Source organism: Mus pahari, chromosome 17, assembly GCF_900095145.1.
Source record: "Mus pahari chromosome 17, PAHARI_EIJ_v1.1, whole genome shotgun sequence".
In the NCBI taxonomy this organism is placed as follows: domain Eukaryota; kingdom Metazoa; phylum Chordata; class Mammalia; order Rodentia; family Muridae; genus Mus; species Mus pahari.
Window position 1 is genome coordinate 32,032,605 of NC_034606.1, and position 15,232 is coordinate 32,047,836.

Below are 15,232 nucleotides of genomic sequence, written 5' to 3' on the forward strand. Positions count from 1 at the left end.
TGTAGTTGTGTACATACACACATATGCACTATACTCAAACCACTGTCACTGTTTATCCTATTCTGTTTATCCACAGATTTTAAACCCAAATTAAGTTTATATTAGTAGAAATGGGATGCTACTGCTACTGTGGTTACTGCCATTTCTAGAGTAGTTCTAGGGAGTCTTTAGGAAATATTGATAGAATTTTTTTAACTCTCCTCGAGAAGTATTAATTTTGGTTTCTATATGTCCCACATGGTAGGTAAGCCTGCCTCTTTCCTTCAAGAGGAAAAAAAAATGGGAATTGGGGAAACCCGCAGTTCATTGTAAAAACAAAATGGAACTAACTAATGGGGACATTTAGATATTTGTGATACAGCCTATTCAGGTGAAGATAAAGCAGTACAAATCTGTGTACAAATCTTTCTAAAAATACAAGTTTAGGAAGCAGTTTAACAGGATGACTTTTTACCAAAATAATAGGTTCCTCTTGAAGCTATGATTTCACTAGGCATGAATCTTGACCATGATAACCATACCAGGCCTGAGCCTGTGGAAGGTCCTCAAGTCTAATCAAGAGATCAACATGGGAGCATGTTGTCTTGCCACCATTACACTAATGAACACATTTTATTCTGTAGGTTAGTATTGTAGCTTGTATGGTAAGTTGATTGATTACTTTTCTCCCCGAGCATCCTGTACCCCCCCCCCCCACACACCCCCCCACACACACACACAAACAGCAGTAATTCGACTGTGGGTTATTAAAAAAAAAAAAAAAAAGAAGTTAGAAGAAAGTTATGGGTAGAGTTTGAAGGAAAAATTTGTGGGGAAATGGATGTGATTAAGATATATTGTATCCATGTATACATTTTTCAAAGAATAAAATGAAAAAAGGGCAGGAAATGTGGACTAGAGTTGCCAGAGAAGTTTTCAGCTTCAGGATGGTCATTGAAAAGGTGGTTACAGTCAGATACAGTGAAGAGGCACAGGGAAGCATCCAAAGAGGAAGTAGCATGAGCAAGGGCTGGAGGAACAAAGGTCTTTCCAGTGGCTTAGAAACAACATGGGCTGCCCAGAAGTACCATGTGGAGGAAGGAATTGAAGGAACAGTCGCAGGAATGATGATAGAGCGAGGTATGTATACGATTTGGGAGTCTTAAATTTCTTCCATTGTCCTTACATCCCTGCTTATTCACTTGATCATTTGTTTCTTAAGTTCTAGTTTAGGTTTAGAACTTTGCAGTATTTATTGAATTATGCTAATCATATGAAAATATAAAAAATGTTGTTTTCAGGTTACAAAAAAGAAAAATCTTATCTATCTATCTATCTATCTATCTATCCATCCATACATACACACACACACACACACACACACACACACACACACACACACACACACCATTGGCTTTGGAGTCATGCATGTGATAATAATGTTTCTTGTTTATACTTCTTTTGTAAATGCCTGGTATCTACTTAAAGTGTTTAATTTTTCTATAAGTATAAGATCGCCATGACTTGTTTCTAGTAACACTACTTAATATTGACTTGCTAGCATGAGATCTGGCACAGAAGTGAATGTGCTTCAGTATCTAGAAGCAGATAGATGCAGGAAGGGAAAGGCACAGCTGGGTGCACAGCATGGTAGAGATGGCTGTGCTGCTACTGAGCTGAATGTCATACAGTTGCCATCCTCCAGTTTGTCCTGTTGATATGCGAATAACTTCCATCTTGATACTTTCTAAGTTACTTTCTAGCTTATACTTGACATGCAAGAGTATTTTGCCACTTTAATACTAATGTAAATCTCACTGAGAAAATGATCTTCACCACATATCAGATCTTTCTCTCTATTACTTACTTTACTTTTCAAGAGAACCAATGATTGTTCCTGTAGAAATACTGTCTCTGTAAATAATGGTTTTATTTTTGTGAGATAATTCTAATAATATTTATGTCTTTTCACAATAAATTTCAAAATTCTTCAGTAAAAGTCAAAGTTACATACAGCTAAGTTATCAGGACTTAATTTGTGCATATATTAAGGAAAAAACTAGTTTAAAATCGTTTAAACATGGAAAGAGAAAATAACTTTAATAATTCAGGGGAGTACTTTCAGGAGACTGTGCTTGTGTTAGTGCAATCACAAGGCATCTTTTTTGCATTATACCACTATTGTTAGATTCCAAATGCTGCTGTAATGTTGCATGATACTTTCTAATCTGATTGCTCCTATTTCAGGAACATTCACAGTTCAGTTTTATGATGGCGTAATCCGTTGTTTAAAAAGAATGCACATTAAAGCCATGCCTGAGGATGCTAAGGGGCAGGTAAGAGTGTTCAGTATTCCTGGCTACTGAAGGGATGTCTTCCTAAATGGTATTTGATCAACATACATATTTATGCATTTTAAATGAACTAATTGTAGGGTTATGTGCTGAGAGCCCCAAATAGCAGCAAGAAAGAGAAGCATAGTATGTAAAATAAATTATACACTTGATTTTTGCTTCTTTGGTTTTAGACCTGCTAAAGTTATAGGTCACTAGTTTCTGTTCCAGGTGAAATCCCAGCATCCACTAAGCTGGTGTTGTCCTATCGACCCAGCTGGATCGTGTAACCAGTCTATGGGAAGTGAGGTAAGTGCCTTTTTGCTTTTAAATTTTTTTGTTTGTTTTATCTGGTATAGAGTCTTATTTAGAAAGCTAATTTTTAATATGAAATTTTAGATAAGTTTCTTATATTCTTCTTTCCTTCTACAAATCATAGTTATTCACCTTTCTTAAAAGGCGCTTACCTGACACTCTGTAGGCTGTGTCAGATAGGGCTCTCTGAGTAGCATAATGGAAGCAGGGCATTCTATGCTCTGCTACTGTCAAAGCAGGAATAAATGGTGAGCATTTTAAGGAGAGTCTGGGTTGGAACCATGTTCCATTTGCTGAATATAGTTCCTCAAACATTGGAAAGAAAGGTGCCATTAGAAACGAAAAGTATTTTCTTTTATGTTCTGCTGTTATTTGGGATTTTCAGCACCTGGACCTACAATTAATTTAAGAACTTGAAAGTAATCAATGAAAATGTCTAATGTGAAAGTATATTCCCTATTTGTTTTATAACATGTAGCTAAAATTTCTATCCTGAAGTATGTTAAAAATCACATGGTAAATTTCTGGTAGGCATGAGCATTTTATGGTCTGCAAATGTCTAATTCCATATTTTAAATAATTATTTTTGAGTATTCTGGAAAGTGTGATTGCTTCTGAGATGATCAGTTATATAAATGTAAATTCAGTTTAAAGAAAAGATGCTTTCAATCAATAAATCACTTTGTATCCTGTGCATTTATTTATATTAATGAAATATTTTTAAGCATCCAATGGTGTTCTTTTTAGCATAGTTTGCTACATAACTTTAAATCCGTTTCTTCTTTTACTTTAATACTATGACTCTGTAACTGTAGTTATTCAGAGGTCATGAAATGGCACTCTTGTTTGTCATTGAATTTTCAAATTGAGACAATGTGCTTTGTGGTTGAATAACAGGCTATAGAAATTAGATTTGTTGGATGTCATATTTGGAAGTATTTAGCCCAATCACAGTGTGCATTAACATTAAGATCAGTGCAAAAAATACAAAACTCCTTAAAGAGTACTCGATTGGTAACATATTTCCTTTTAATTTTATTTTTTCTTTATAATACTTTTTTATAATTCTTAATTAAATATAAATTCAAAATATTTACTAAGTATCTTATAAGTTATTTTATGAGTTTTTTCCACAACTATGCATTAGGCAAGGCTAAGATTTTTTTTTTAGAGTTGGAATACTTTGAGAATCCTTTTATGAAAATATAAATAAAGCCATCTTACACTAACTTAGCAAAGAGTAATACACTGAATAAATTTACAGTGGTAATGTTCTTCGATAAGCTGTGTGTAGCACCCGTGTAAGATGAGCCATTAATAGTAGTTTTATGTACATGAACTTCCATATTTGTTTTCTTAAGTTCAAATAAGAGTCTTAATGCTATTGTTCCTGACTTTGGGACAGTTGGTTGATGCTACCTCTGATTGCATTTTGACGATAGCTTGACCTTTTTAAAGAAATTTTAGAAATGCTTCTGTTGAAGTGTAAGCTGTAGGCCTTCTTGAACTGTGTTTGCAGACATTGCTCTTCAGTGGGGTGTATAGTATGGTAGACATAGTGACTATTCAAACTAAGATGCCCTGTCCTTATCCCTGTCTTGTCCTTATCCCTGTCTTGTAGTTTTGAATGGAATGGTAGTGTTGATCTGTAGTCATAAAGCTGACATTTCCCAGGATAAAGACCATTCTAACACTTAGTAAGGTATCTTACTACTTGTTCTTCCTGATACCCTACCCTTAAGCCTAGCAGCAGCAACTGCAGGGTGAGAGACTGAGGCATATTTAAATTTGAAGTCTGTAAACATAGCCTCACACCTTCATTCTTTCTGAAAGTGTGCTAATGAAAAGTGTGTATTGAAATGCACTGAAGATGGGTTTATAAATGGTTATAAATCCCTTGCAATTGACCATCCTGATATTTTGCATCTGTTGGTTTATTGGTGTTCATGAATCTTTTCATATATATACATACATGGTTGATAATTTTAATCTTACAGTTGAGGTTAGAGCGTAGTGAATTGAATGACTGACGTTTCATTCAGCTATCACCTACAAGTGACTTCTGACTAAGACCTTCTGATTTTGAAACTGTTCACTGTTAATGCACTGTTCTATTGGCTACAGAGCATTTTGAGTATATCAATGATTCTAATTCTTGGAAAAGCATCCTCAGTTCTTTTTTAAAATGAAGCTTTTCTATGTAACAGTTCGGGGAAGACCACTGGAGGGAATTATTTAATCACATGGCTATAATGTTTGCCATGATTAACCAATTTATGATTAAAAAGCATTTTAAGTAATTAAGTTTTGAAAGGCACAATGATTTTTCTGCTTCTGTGTCTTTTTGAAGGTAGAAAGAAACTTGAGATGGAAATTACCCCTAGCCATGTCTAACATTGCTCTATCCTCGGAAACAAACAAAACAGCTGCAGTGTGTAACCTACATACACCCTGCATGAGGCACTTCTGGTGTGGTTATGCTTGCTTCTCTTCATCTCCTTTGTTGGCCTATCCTTTGTTTTTCTTTGTTGAAGTTCCTCTCCTCACTACTTCTTTGTGAGCCTTTAAGCTGAACCTGTGGCAGTCCCTAGCTAATTTTTCTTCACCTAAATCTTCAACATGCCTCCAGTTGTACACACTGGCTTCTTTGCCTTTGTTTAATATCTTTTATCTCATTTGGCAGTCTTGTTTCCCCCTTTTTAGCTGTCCATTTTAAGCCATTTCTCTTCATTTTTACATTTAGAGACCAACTCCTATACCCTTATCTCTGAAGTTTCCCATTAGTTTTTCTCTTCAGTCAGATTAAGTCTCTTCTGTTATCTTATGGTATATTTGTATATCCTATCACATCATCGGCTCTTCATAGCCCAGGCACTTCTTGAACTTCCTATGTAGCTGAGGATAACCTTGAACTTCTAATCTTCCTTGCTTATACCTTCCTATCACACTATCTTATGGTTAATTGTGTATCTTTGTAAGTTTCTTAAGTAGCCTCTTTTCCTTTATCAGCTTTTGTGTTTTAATGTTAAACTGATACCTGGATAGTCTTGTGAGACATTCAATAGAAAATAGACAACAACAACAACAAAAAAAACATGTTAGGTAAATCATATGACATTTGCAGATCATTTCAGTGGTAGAGGGAGAGATAACTGTAGGTACATTTGTTATTTGCAATGGCCTGTTTATCCTCACTGTGTATTTTCAAGGGTGAATAATTAGCACCTATATTTTTGTTTAAATTTGGTAACAGTAGTGCTTATGTTCATTTGTGCATTCTACTAATTATATTCATTCTATGTTATAAAATGATATTTAGTAGAATAAGAACTGAGTAAGCTGGATGGACTTTATTGTCCATTTATATAGTGCTTTAGGGGCATGAGTAAAAGAACTCTGTAGAAACATTACAAATGTTTATTTAAGTTTTTAACTAAAATTCTATATAGAACCATTTGATACTTCTTTACAGTGTTTTATACTTTCAAAATAAATAATTTTGAGTTAAAAGTAACAAGATTTATTTAGGGTGGGGAACATGCCTCAGCAAATAAAGGCACTTGCTGCCAAGTTTAATGACCTCGTGTGAGCTGAGTTTGATCCCAGGAACTCACACGGTGGAAGGACTTATATAAATTTTTCCACAAGCATCCCATTGCATGAATACTCCCCCCTCCTTACCCCACAGCAAATAAACGTTAAAAAAAGAGTAGTTTTGCACCTAACGAAATCTCTTTACTAGTATTATAAAGGGTGTGATAAATTGATCATAAGTTTAAATGTTTAAAAAGTAAAATCACAGTTTGGTTTCTAAGAAATTAACCATGAATCAAATGTATGTGCATCTTAAAAAGGAATAGTAGCTTGTTCAGTAGTAAAACATTTTTCTCAATACTTAAAAAGTATAGTGTAATTCTCTTCTGTATGATCCACTGTATTATGAAAATGAAAAGTAATACCTCTTTTAACTCTGAAATGTTGAAGCATGCCACATAGCATTCTAAATTTTCTATAGGCTTTTAAAGCTGTTTTTGATTAATTTTATAAAAACCTATGCAAGGCCTATTTGCCATTCAATTTTTCTTTTAATTTTCAATTCAGTTAATTAGTTTATCAATCTAAAATCTCACCCATGCTGATAATCAGCCATATAAATATAGTTAGCCTAATTTTTACATGTTGTATGTTTGAGTAGGTGTCAAGATGCAACTTTTTTTATGTATTAGTTAAACTAAAGTTGGATTGTTAATACTTTACATTTTGTTTTTCCTTTGGAGGACTGGATTGCTTTAGTCAAAGCAGCTGCTGCAGCTGCAGCGAAAAATAAAACAGGGACTAAACCTCGAACCAGTGCTAACAGCAATAAAGAGAAAGAGAGAGATGGGGGAAAATGGTTCAAATTACCTTCAAAGAAGGCAGAGACTTCAGCATGCATTGTCACAGCAGAGATTGAGAAGAAGGAAGAACTACCCACATCCAGTGAACCATTTGGTACAAAATACATTCTTATTTTCCTTTCTCATGACACAGGTAAACTGAGGTAGCAAATCAGTCAAAATCCTTAGGTTACCTATAATTTTGAACTTAGAATTCAATTATTTGCTCCTAGCATAATAGGTGACCGACTTTATTATCTTTATTATCAGAATATAATTAAATGTCTAATGTCAGTACTTGACATTAGCTCTTTTTAGTATTCTTGAGTATAAATCATATGATATTAGTAGGTTTTTGTTTGAAATTTTTGATTTTAGTTTTTAAGGGATTGTGCTGTTTCAGTGAGCTATATAGAAGAAGCAGTAAGTTATTCTCTTCAAGCTTCACTTTAAGAATAATTACTTAGTATGCTTTTATTTCTGTTGTATCAGTCCCAAGGAATTTGTGTTTGTTTAAGTCATAATCAGGCACTAGGTTTTTTTAAAAAATACAAATGCTTTTACTAACTTGATGTCTATTAATTATATGTCTTAATTTTGGATTCCAGACAAACTCTCATATATGTGTTCTGTTAAAAGTAGGACTTCACATAGACACCGTTCCAAAGATCGTCTTTCCACAGCCAGAGAGCACATTAACAAACAAGAGGAAAAATAATCAAGGCAACTCATTTCAGGCAAAGAGAGCCCGACTTAACAAGATTACTGGTAAACTACAATGATTCTTTTGGTGGTGGGGAGTAGGGGGTGCTAGAGACTTCATGTTAGAGTAGTTTCTTCTTAATAAAGGACAATGGATCTTTTGGCTCAGTGTAATAAATTGATTACTTTCTAGTTCTCAAAGTAAACATTTCTCAACACTGTCAACTCTTTCCATTATAAAATGTGAAAAATAGTGCATATTTTCTACCTACCTCACAGGGATGTTGTGAGGATCAATAAGCTCAAATGTTGCAAGAATATAGTCTTAATATCACTTCCATGGTGGAAATAATTTATGTCAGAAATGGGTTATCTGCAGTTACCAACTTGTGGTGGCTTCATTTCCATGACTTTAAATATTTTTACATATAAACAATTTCACAGATGCTGAACCTTACTTAAGAATGTAACCTTTTGTGGCAAAAATATGAATATCTGACTAAATTCAATCTCTGACTCACTTGTTAGTTCCTGCTTTTTTTCTTGAGGCTGGTCTCTAGAGTACCTTCTCATAAGGTAGTAGGAAATGGGATAGGGACGATGAAATCACAGACAGTCCTAGCCAGGCTAGTGCTCAAAGAAGACGGCATTGAAATACTGTATCTAGTGCCAGTCATGCTACACCTGACACGTGTAGACTGTCAGCCTAATATGTTTCTAGTATTTAAATGAAATTCTGATTGTAATTCATTTCAAAGTATACTTTAAAGGGAAGCTTAACTATCTTAATGATTTGAACACCTTATTTTTCAGAACGAAATATTTCAAGGGTCTTTGATCTAATAAAGCTGAATAAAACTTTGGTGCCATTCATTTAAGAACTTTGAAGATTAGCTTCTCTATTAGGCCCAGGAAAAAATATTAATTACATGTTTTGTGTGTGTGTATGTGTGTGTGTGTGTGTGTATGTGTATGTGTGTGTATGTGTGTGTGTGTGTGTGTGTGTGTTTAACTGAAGGATGGCTGGAGCAGAGGGCTCTTGTGAGCTTCTCTGTGACAGGTTTATGATTTCTTTCTGCACTGAGGGGATCACGCTTGTTCCATTTGTTTGTAGTAACTTTTCTTTAGAAATTGTTAGTCTTGGAGAAATCCATTCTCTTCTCTAAATTGATTGTTCTGCTGTCAACTTGAGTCTTTGGTTGTGGTTTAAAATACAGAACTCAGTGTACTGCTTGCAGGGCAGAATGGTAAGCTACTTCTCACTCCTGTGATTAAAGAGTGAAACCACACTGTTGGAAGATTCAAGACCAAGGAAGATGGAAATGCCACTGACAGGATACAGCTAATTGGCAGCTTCCCAGCATGATGAGTTTCCTCCTTCAGCCACATAACCTGCTTTTAATTTCAGCCAGTATGCTTTCACATATGCCTGCTTCTAAATTCCTTAATGGGAGGATGGGAGGGCTAAGCTCAACATTTAAAGAAATAACAAAACTAAAAGAGAAGCCAGCTGAGTCCACATGATGCATTAACTCTGCATGGCCTTGGAGAGGCAGTAGTAAGGTTAAAAAAAACATTTTCCTTGTTCCTTGGATTATAATCCAGGTTCCTTAGTAACTCTTCAGGTCCTCAGTTAAGGGACTTTCTCTTCAGTTTTCCTTAGGACTATCAAATGTAATGGTTAGTACCAGAATAGCAGAGAATCTTACCCATATAAAGGCATTAAGGTCTTTCCCCCCTTTATTTACTCTGAAGATTTAAATTTCTCACAATCCTTCTAGCAGTTCATCTCTGCTTTTATTTTTGATTTCATGTTGCAAGTATGCCATGCACAAGGACAGTAGATATAGGATTTTCTTCAATCCTATCCCTGGTGTGCTTGTGTACAGTGTATTTCATTTGTGGTCTGTGAAGAAAAATGAGAACTTGTGTACAATGGCAGATTCGCTTTGCAATCTTGCTGTATTTTAAGCTTACCAAGTTCTACCTGTGTCTTTTTGTCCTTTACTAGGGAGGAGTTGGCAAGAATTGTAGCAGTTTGTTCTTACTTACTTTTCTTTTTCCACTCTATTTTTAAATAGAGTGAGTGTATCCAAAGATTAGTGAACCAATCATTGGTTAAGTTTAATTCTGTGATGATACACTGTTTCCTTCCCTTCATAGGCATCCTCTGCTGATTCTAACCTGATTGTTGTAGAAAGAATGATAAAAGGATGATGTTTTCAAAGTTTGCAACTAGAAAGAAATTGTATTCTCCTTGGTTTTGAATATATAATATGCTTTCATGATAGTTCTATCATATGAATGTTCATTTTAAGGTAGACAGTTTTGCACAGAATCCATAACTTTTAGTAACAAGTTACAAACAAATTGAGTGTTAGTGGACATGAAAATAGTAACTGTACACATCATAAAAGAATAAAGTACTTAATACAAGATGTACTCTAATTGTTTTGGACATTACTGGAAGTTAGAAATGTTTGTGTGATGTCAGGGATTTTTGCAAAATTTGAAAAGAATCCTGAGATTTAAATTTACTCATCACACATACATTTGACCAAGATTTCAACTTCTTTGTTCTTTGAGCACTACCTTTTGTATTCCTGGGAGCACTGGCCTCTTGTTTCTCAGTGAAGTATATCATTGAAGTATATCATTATGGAGTGATTTTGTTTGGTGGTAGGATTCATGATTACTTGATGTTCCCCTTCTCCTCACTGTTTAATATCCTGGTGCTATATCTTGCATTCTGTAAGACAGTCTCCTAGAGCAGAACCTGTTTCTAATGTACTGATAATAAGTATTTGAAATGATTAAAATTAACTTAATTTGTGTCAGTTTCTTTTGAATTCTCATTTACTCTGGATATGAAATTTTTCTTATGATGTTGTCAGGGTAAGATAATTGCATTTGGACTGTCTGTCCCTCCAAGCAGAGGGAGGACCTGCTCTCCAAGCGCTTGTTTTAGCATGTGTCCTTTTGTGTTTATGCCTACTATTTTTTTTAAAGTTGATATTCTGGTCAAGCATACAAAATTTTACTGTGTATATTTTGAGCTTTTGAATGCTCTAGATACCAAGTGTATTTTGAAATTAGTTTGTCTTAAGTTCCTCATTACTGTCTGGCCAAATTAAAGGGTTTCCTTTTTCTTTACAATAATTATATAGAAATGGCTTTTAATCAGTTTGGTCTATACTATTGTAATAGGTTATGGATGGATTTTTTTTTCTTTTACAACTTGTATCATATGCTAAACTTTGAGCTTATAATTCATCTCATCTGTTGATGAATGTAAAAAACATTCTATCACTTCTAGGACTGATAACAGAGTAAGGCACAGTTATTAATATATTGAATGGCAAATATTTGTTGTGTTTGAATAGCTTTAAGAAATAGAACCTCTGCCGGGCAGTGGTGGTGCACGCCTTTAATCCCAGCACTTGGGAGGCAGAGACAGGCGAGTTTCTGAGTTCAAGGCCAGCCTGGTCTACAAAGTGAGTTCCAGGACAGCCAGGACTATACAGAGAAACACTGTCTCAAAAAGAACAAAACAAAACAAAACAAAACAAAGAAATAGAACTTCTGCTCATTTCCTGACATAAAAAGACTTTGATTCTGTGTCATTAACAAAAACTTAGGTAGCCTATTCATTCTCAAGAATGTTAGCTGGAAAAGAAACAAAAACAGTGTTATGTTGTTTTAAATGTTAAATATTCTATGCTGCATCTTTTGTGTTTATATAAAATATATTTACAATGTAATTAGGATTGAATTTGTGGGTTAAAATTTTATAAAATAATCTACATGCCTTTATTTCTCTTTTAAATCTACACCTTATGTGATGTGGGACATAAAGGAAATATACAGATAGTGGTCTCAAACTAAATGGAATTCCAGTCACTGATATATCAGAATCATTGCTTTCCACTGCACCTCTTTGTTTCATCCTAGGTGTACACATTCAACTTTTCAGTAAAGACAGCGTGCCTACTGCCTAATGAGTACATTATATTTGTCTCTCTTACTACTTTGAGGAGGTCATATGAATATGTGTGTTTCCATCTTGGTTACTTAACACCTTTGGGGTAGTTATATGAGAAAATTGGCTCATGTTGCCTTGTGAATAACTCTTTGTCCTTTAGTGTTTCAGGGAACCTTTTCTCTCCTATAAACTAATGTTAACAATTTTAGTAATAAAAGTGATAAAAATTCCTACAGCAAGTTTACAGTTGTTATCACTTATTATACATGTTTCCTTTTATGAACAAAGTAGCCATAAAATCTAATAGTTGTCTGTTTGAAGGTCTGATAAACCTAGTCTCATAAAAAGTACTGACAGAATGATCTAAGAATTGTATCCAAGTAAATGCTTTTATTAATTAAGGCAAAAGTTTGATGTCTTGTGAAAAAAAAGTGTGTCATAAATAAGGAATTCTGTCTTTTAAAAATACAGTGTTAGGGATATACATTACAAAACAACTAGAACTTTCTGTTTTTTCGTCACGTGTAGAATGAAGTCAGGCCAGATGTTCTAAAGACCCACACATTCTTTCTCTTTCATAAAAAATAAGTCTAAGAAATGGTACTAAAACTTTCTGAAGAAGATATTACATGAGTGAGCATAGATGCACAAAGCTAAGGTTAAAGAGTATAAGTGAAATTAAACTTTAGAAATGCTTTTTGAAAACTAATGTGGCAGAGTGATATGCTACTCTAGCTTATAAGTATTAGCAATATAAAACATCTTAATCTAGACTTTGAAGCCAGAATAAGTTTTATGTATTTAAGGATCTCAAGAAATAACATTAAAAAGAAAATATCTCAAGTCAATTATGTGAACAACTCTCAAATTTAAGAGTATTTGTATTTGTTAAAAGTTAGCATTTGAACGTATTCCCTGTAGAAGTTTATTGTGATGAAATCAGTATTTCCTAACAAGCCATTCTTGTACAATTTTTTTTTCAAGGTTTGTTGGCATCCAAAGCTGTTGGGGTGGATGGTGCTGAAAAAAAGGAAGACTGCAGTGCAACAGCTCCAGTCCTGGAGCAGGTATGAAATGGTAGCATTTGATTGTTTCAAGGTCCCACTGGAAGGTCACTCACGGAGCTGTAGTACTACGTGATTGCAGTTGCCCTCTGATCAGATATGGGGATAGAGCACTGACTCATTGATGAGACACTTAACTCTGCCTTCTCCTGAGTATGCACATAAGCTATGGACTGTATTAGCTTATGTTTTCTGTAGACTGAAATGAAAGCCATTGTCTCCACAATTAGAAGGCCTGGAGACAGGCATCCCAGGGTATGAGCTTCCAGCTGGACACCTTTAGCTTTCAAAAAGACCCTTACACAAATACTTTTCATTTGTGGATTTAATCAGGGTTTTTTGACATCCAATTAAACTTCTTTTATAAGAAGTTTCTTTTATATTGTAACAGTTGATGTTCTTAGACTGTGTTTTATGAATTGATCAATGAGCCATACATTTTTGCTAGGATGTATATTTTAATAACTACAATAAAAAAGAGAATTTAAAAAACTTTTAAGGGTCTGTCTTAAACCACCTAATAGAGAAATTTAAAACTGCAGGTTGCAGTTGCTAGAACTGGCCTTGGCTACATTCCCGTTCCCACAATACCTGTACATACTGAGCTGTGCATGCTTTTCCATCCTCTAAGGGCTTAACTGCTTAGGTACTGTATGAATACAGTAATAGCCATAACTGAATTTCTTTGGTTCTCCTGTTTTAAAATCTGAGCCTTAATGTAGTTTCAATAAATCCTTTTTGTATTATCTTAATTTTCTTTATTAGTAGACTAATAAGACTTTACAATGAGTACCTTTTGCTCTTCTCTATATGTGTTTTAAAGGATAGCCCAAATTTAATTGATATTGTATTGAGTTTTTCAGTGTTGATTCAGGCCTGATTTGAAAACAGTACATTGTTTTGATACCTCCATTAATGTTGTATTAAATGAATGGTCTTTTAAATTGAGATCAATATGTCAGTGACTCATACCTTCCAGTTTTCTGTGAGCATCAAACGGTTAAGTCTTTGCCGTTATTGTCAGTATATCAACCAAATTTTAAATAATTTTTTTTTACTGTGTATGACTATATTTAATGTCCCAGATATAACAATATTTTGTACTCCTACAACTGTTACAATATACTCAGAATGCAATATATCAGGGACTTGGGTAATAAAATATTTCTGGAAAATTCATTACAATGTCAATCTTTCATTACACATAATCTGTGAGGTACATGTGATTGTGAAAAGTACTTACTATATGTGCAAAGTTAGTTTAGAATTGAGTAACCAGTTCAGAGAAACAGTTTTAAAAAGAAAGGAAAATAGAGCAACTCGGCTATTTGTACTTGCATAATTCAAAACTTTTCAAAGTCCTTGCCAGTTTTGTAACAGAGACCAATAATCATTAATTGAACCTTTGTAAATGTTCTAGAGTTTAAGGAACATCACGCTGTTCCCTCTTATATTTTGTCATTCAGGTTGACTTCAATGTGAAAGTGTTTTGTAACCAGACTCTTAATTTTTATGGTATTTGTTAGCCTTGGTTCTAAGCTAAAAAGCCGAGTTAGAAAGCTCTTAGCTACTCAGTTGGTATCAGCAAGAGACCTAAATGAGAAATTTTGATTGTTGCTAACTTCTGTTGTCCTAAGGAGTTACAATGCCAGTTATGACAGATTGATAACAGGCCTACAGCCACAATTTGATGTACTAATGAATTTATATTTCTGAAAGATTCAAACTGTGGTTTTGAACCCCATTATCAGATTATTAGTTATAGATTACTTAATTGTATTAGGGAAATGTCATGTTATATTTACTTCTGGATAAAATTTGCATTTGATGCATAATAATTCACTAAGGTTAAAATATGTTAATTTGTCCTTGTTTAGAAGTTAAGCACCTTACCAAGTTATTAATTAAAGTTTTAAAATCTTGTTTTATAACTTTGTAACTCAAGAGTAATGGATGCTGTAGTGATGTCTCTCACATATGTGAAGATGAACAATAAAATTGTTTATTTACAAGTAATGGCTCTAATTACTTTCCTGGCAATACCTTTTATGATGAGCTTAGGAATACTTTCTAGTCCTGGAGTTCTTTTTAAATGATAGTTCTACTTGCACACATGTATAGTGAAAAAATTTAAGGGTAGAAAAATGAAAGTTGAATGAAGGGGACATGTGTCACACGGCCTTTTATATTCGATGCCTAGCACGCCATCTAATTCAGTGAAGCAATATTTAATATTAAATGTATAAGTCCTACCACCAAAGCCTGAGTACCTTTTATTTTAATGGGAATAGAATTACCTATTTGGTCCCCAGACAATGATCTGTCATATTCTAGAAAATGGAAGATTATAAATTTGATGAACATCCCTTCCCCAAATATGTGGAAGCTAAATGATTTCTTGGGGACAGTCATGTTATTCATAGGACTAGCAACTTTATTCTCTATAGTGGCTTGCCATAATATCAGTTTTTCAAAGTCTGT

The 15,232-nt window shown here is 34.1% G+C and overlaps 1 protein-coding gene across 9 annotated transcripts in view; it reads left to right on the forward strand.

The window, feature by feature from the left end:
- Positions 1-15,232, forward strand: part of Phf20l1 (PHD finger protein 20 like 1) — a 70,765-nt gene that overhangs the window by 18,621 nt on the left and 36,912 nt on the right. For 2 of the 9 annotated variants that reach the window (XM_029548274.1, XM_029548275.1), the window contains exons 5-9: positions 2,227-2,315; positions 2,532-2,621; positions 6,905-7,118; positions 7,643-7,771; positions 12,672-12,754. In XM_029548274.1, the coding sequence (XP_029404134.1) occupies positions 2,227-2,315; positions 2,532-2,621; positions 6,905-7,118; positions 7,643-7,771; positions 12,672-12,754 (605 nt within the window). Of the gene's footprint in view, positions 1-2,226; positions 2,316-2,531; positions 2,622-6,904; positions 7,119-7,642; positions 7,772-12,671; positions 14,768-15,232 lie in introns of those variants that run through there. The other 7 variants (XM_021216442.1, XM_029531047.1, XM_029548277.1 and 4 more) reach the window with 6 other exon arrangements.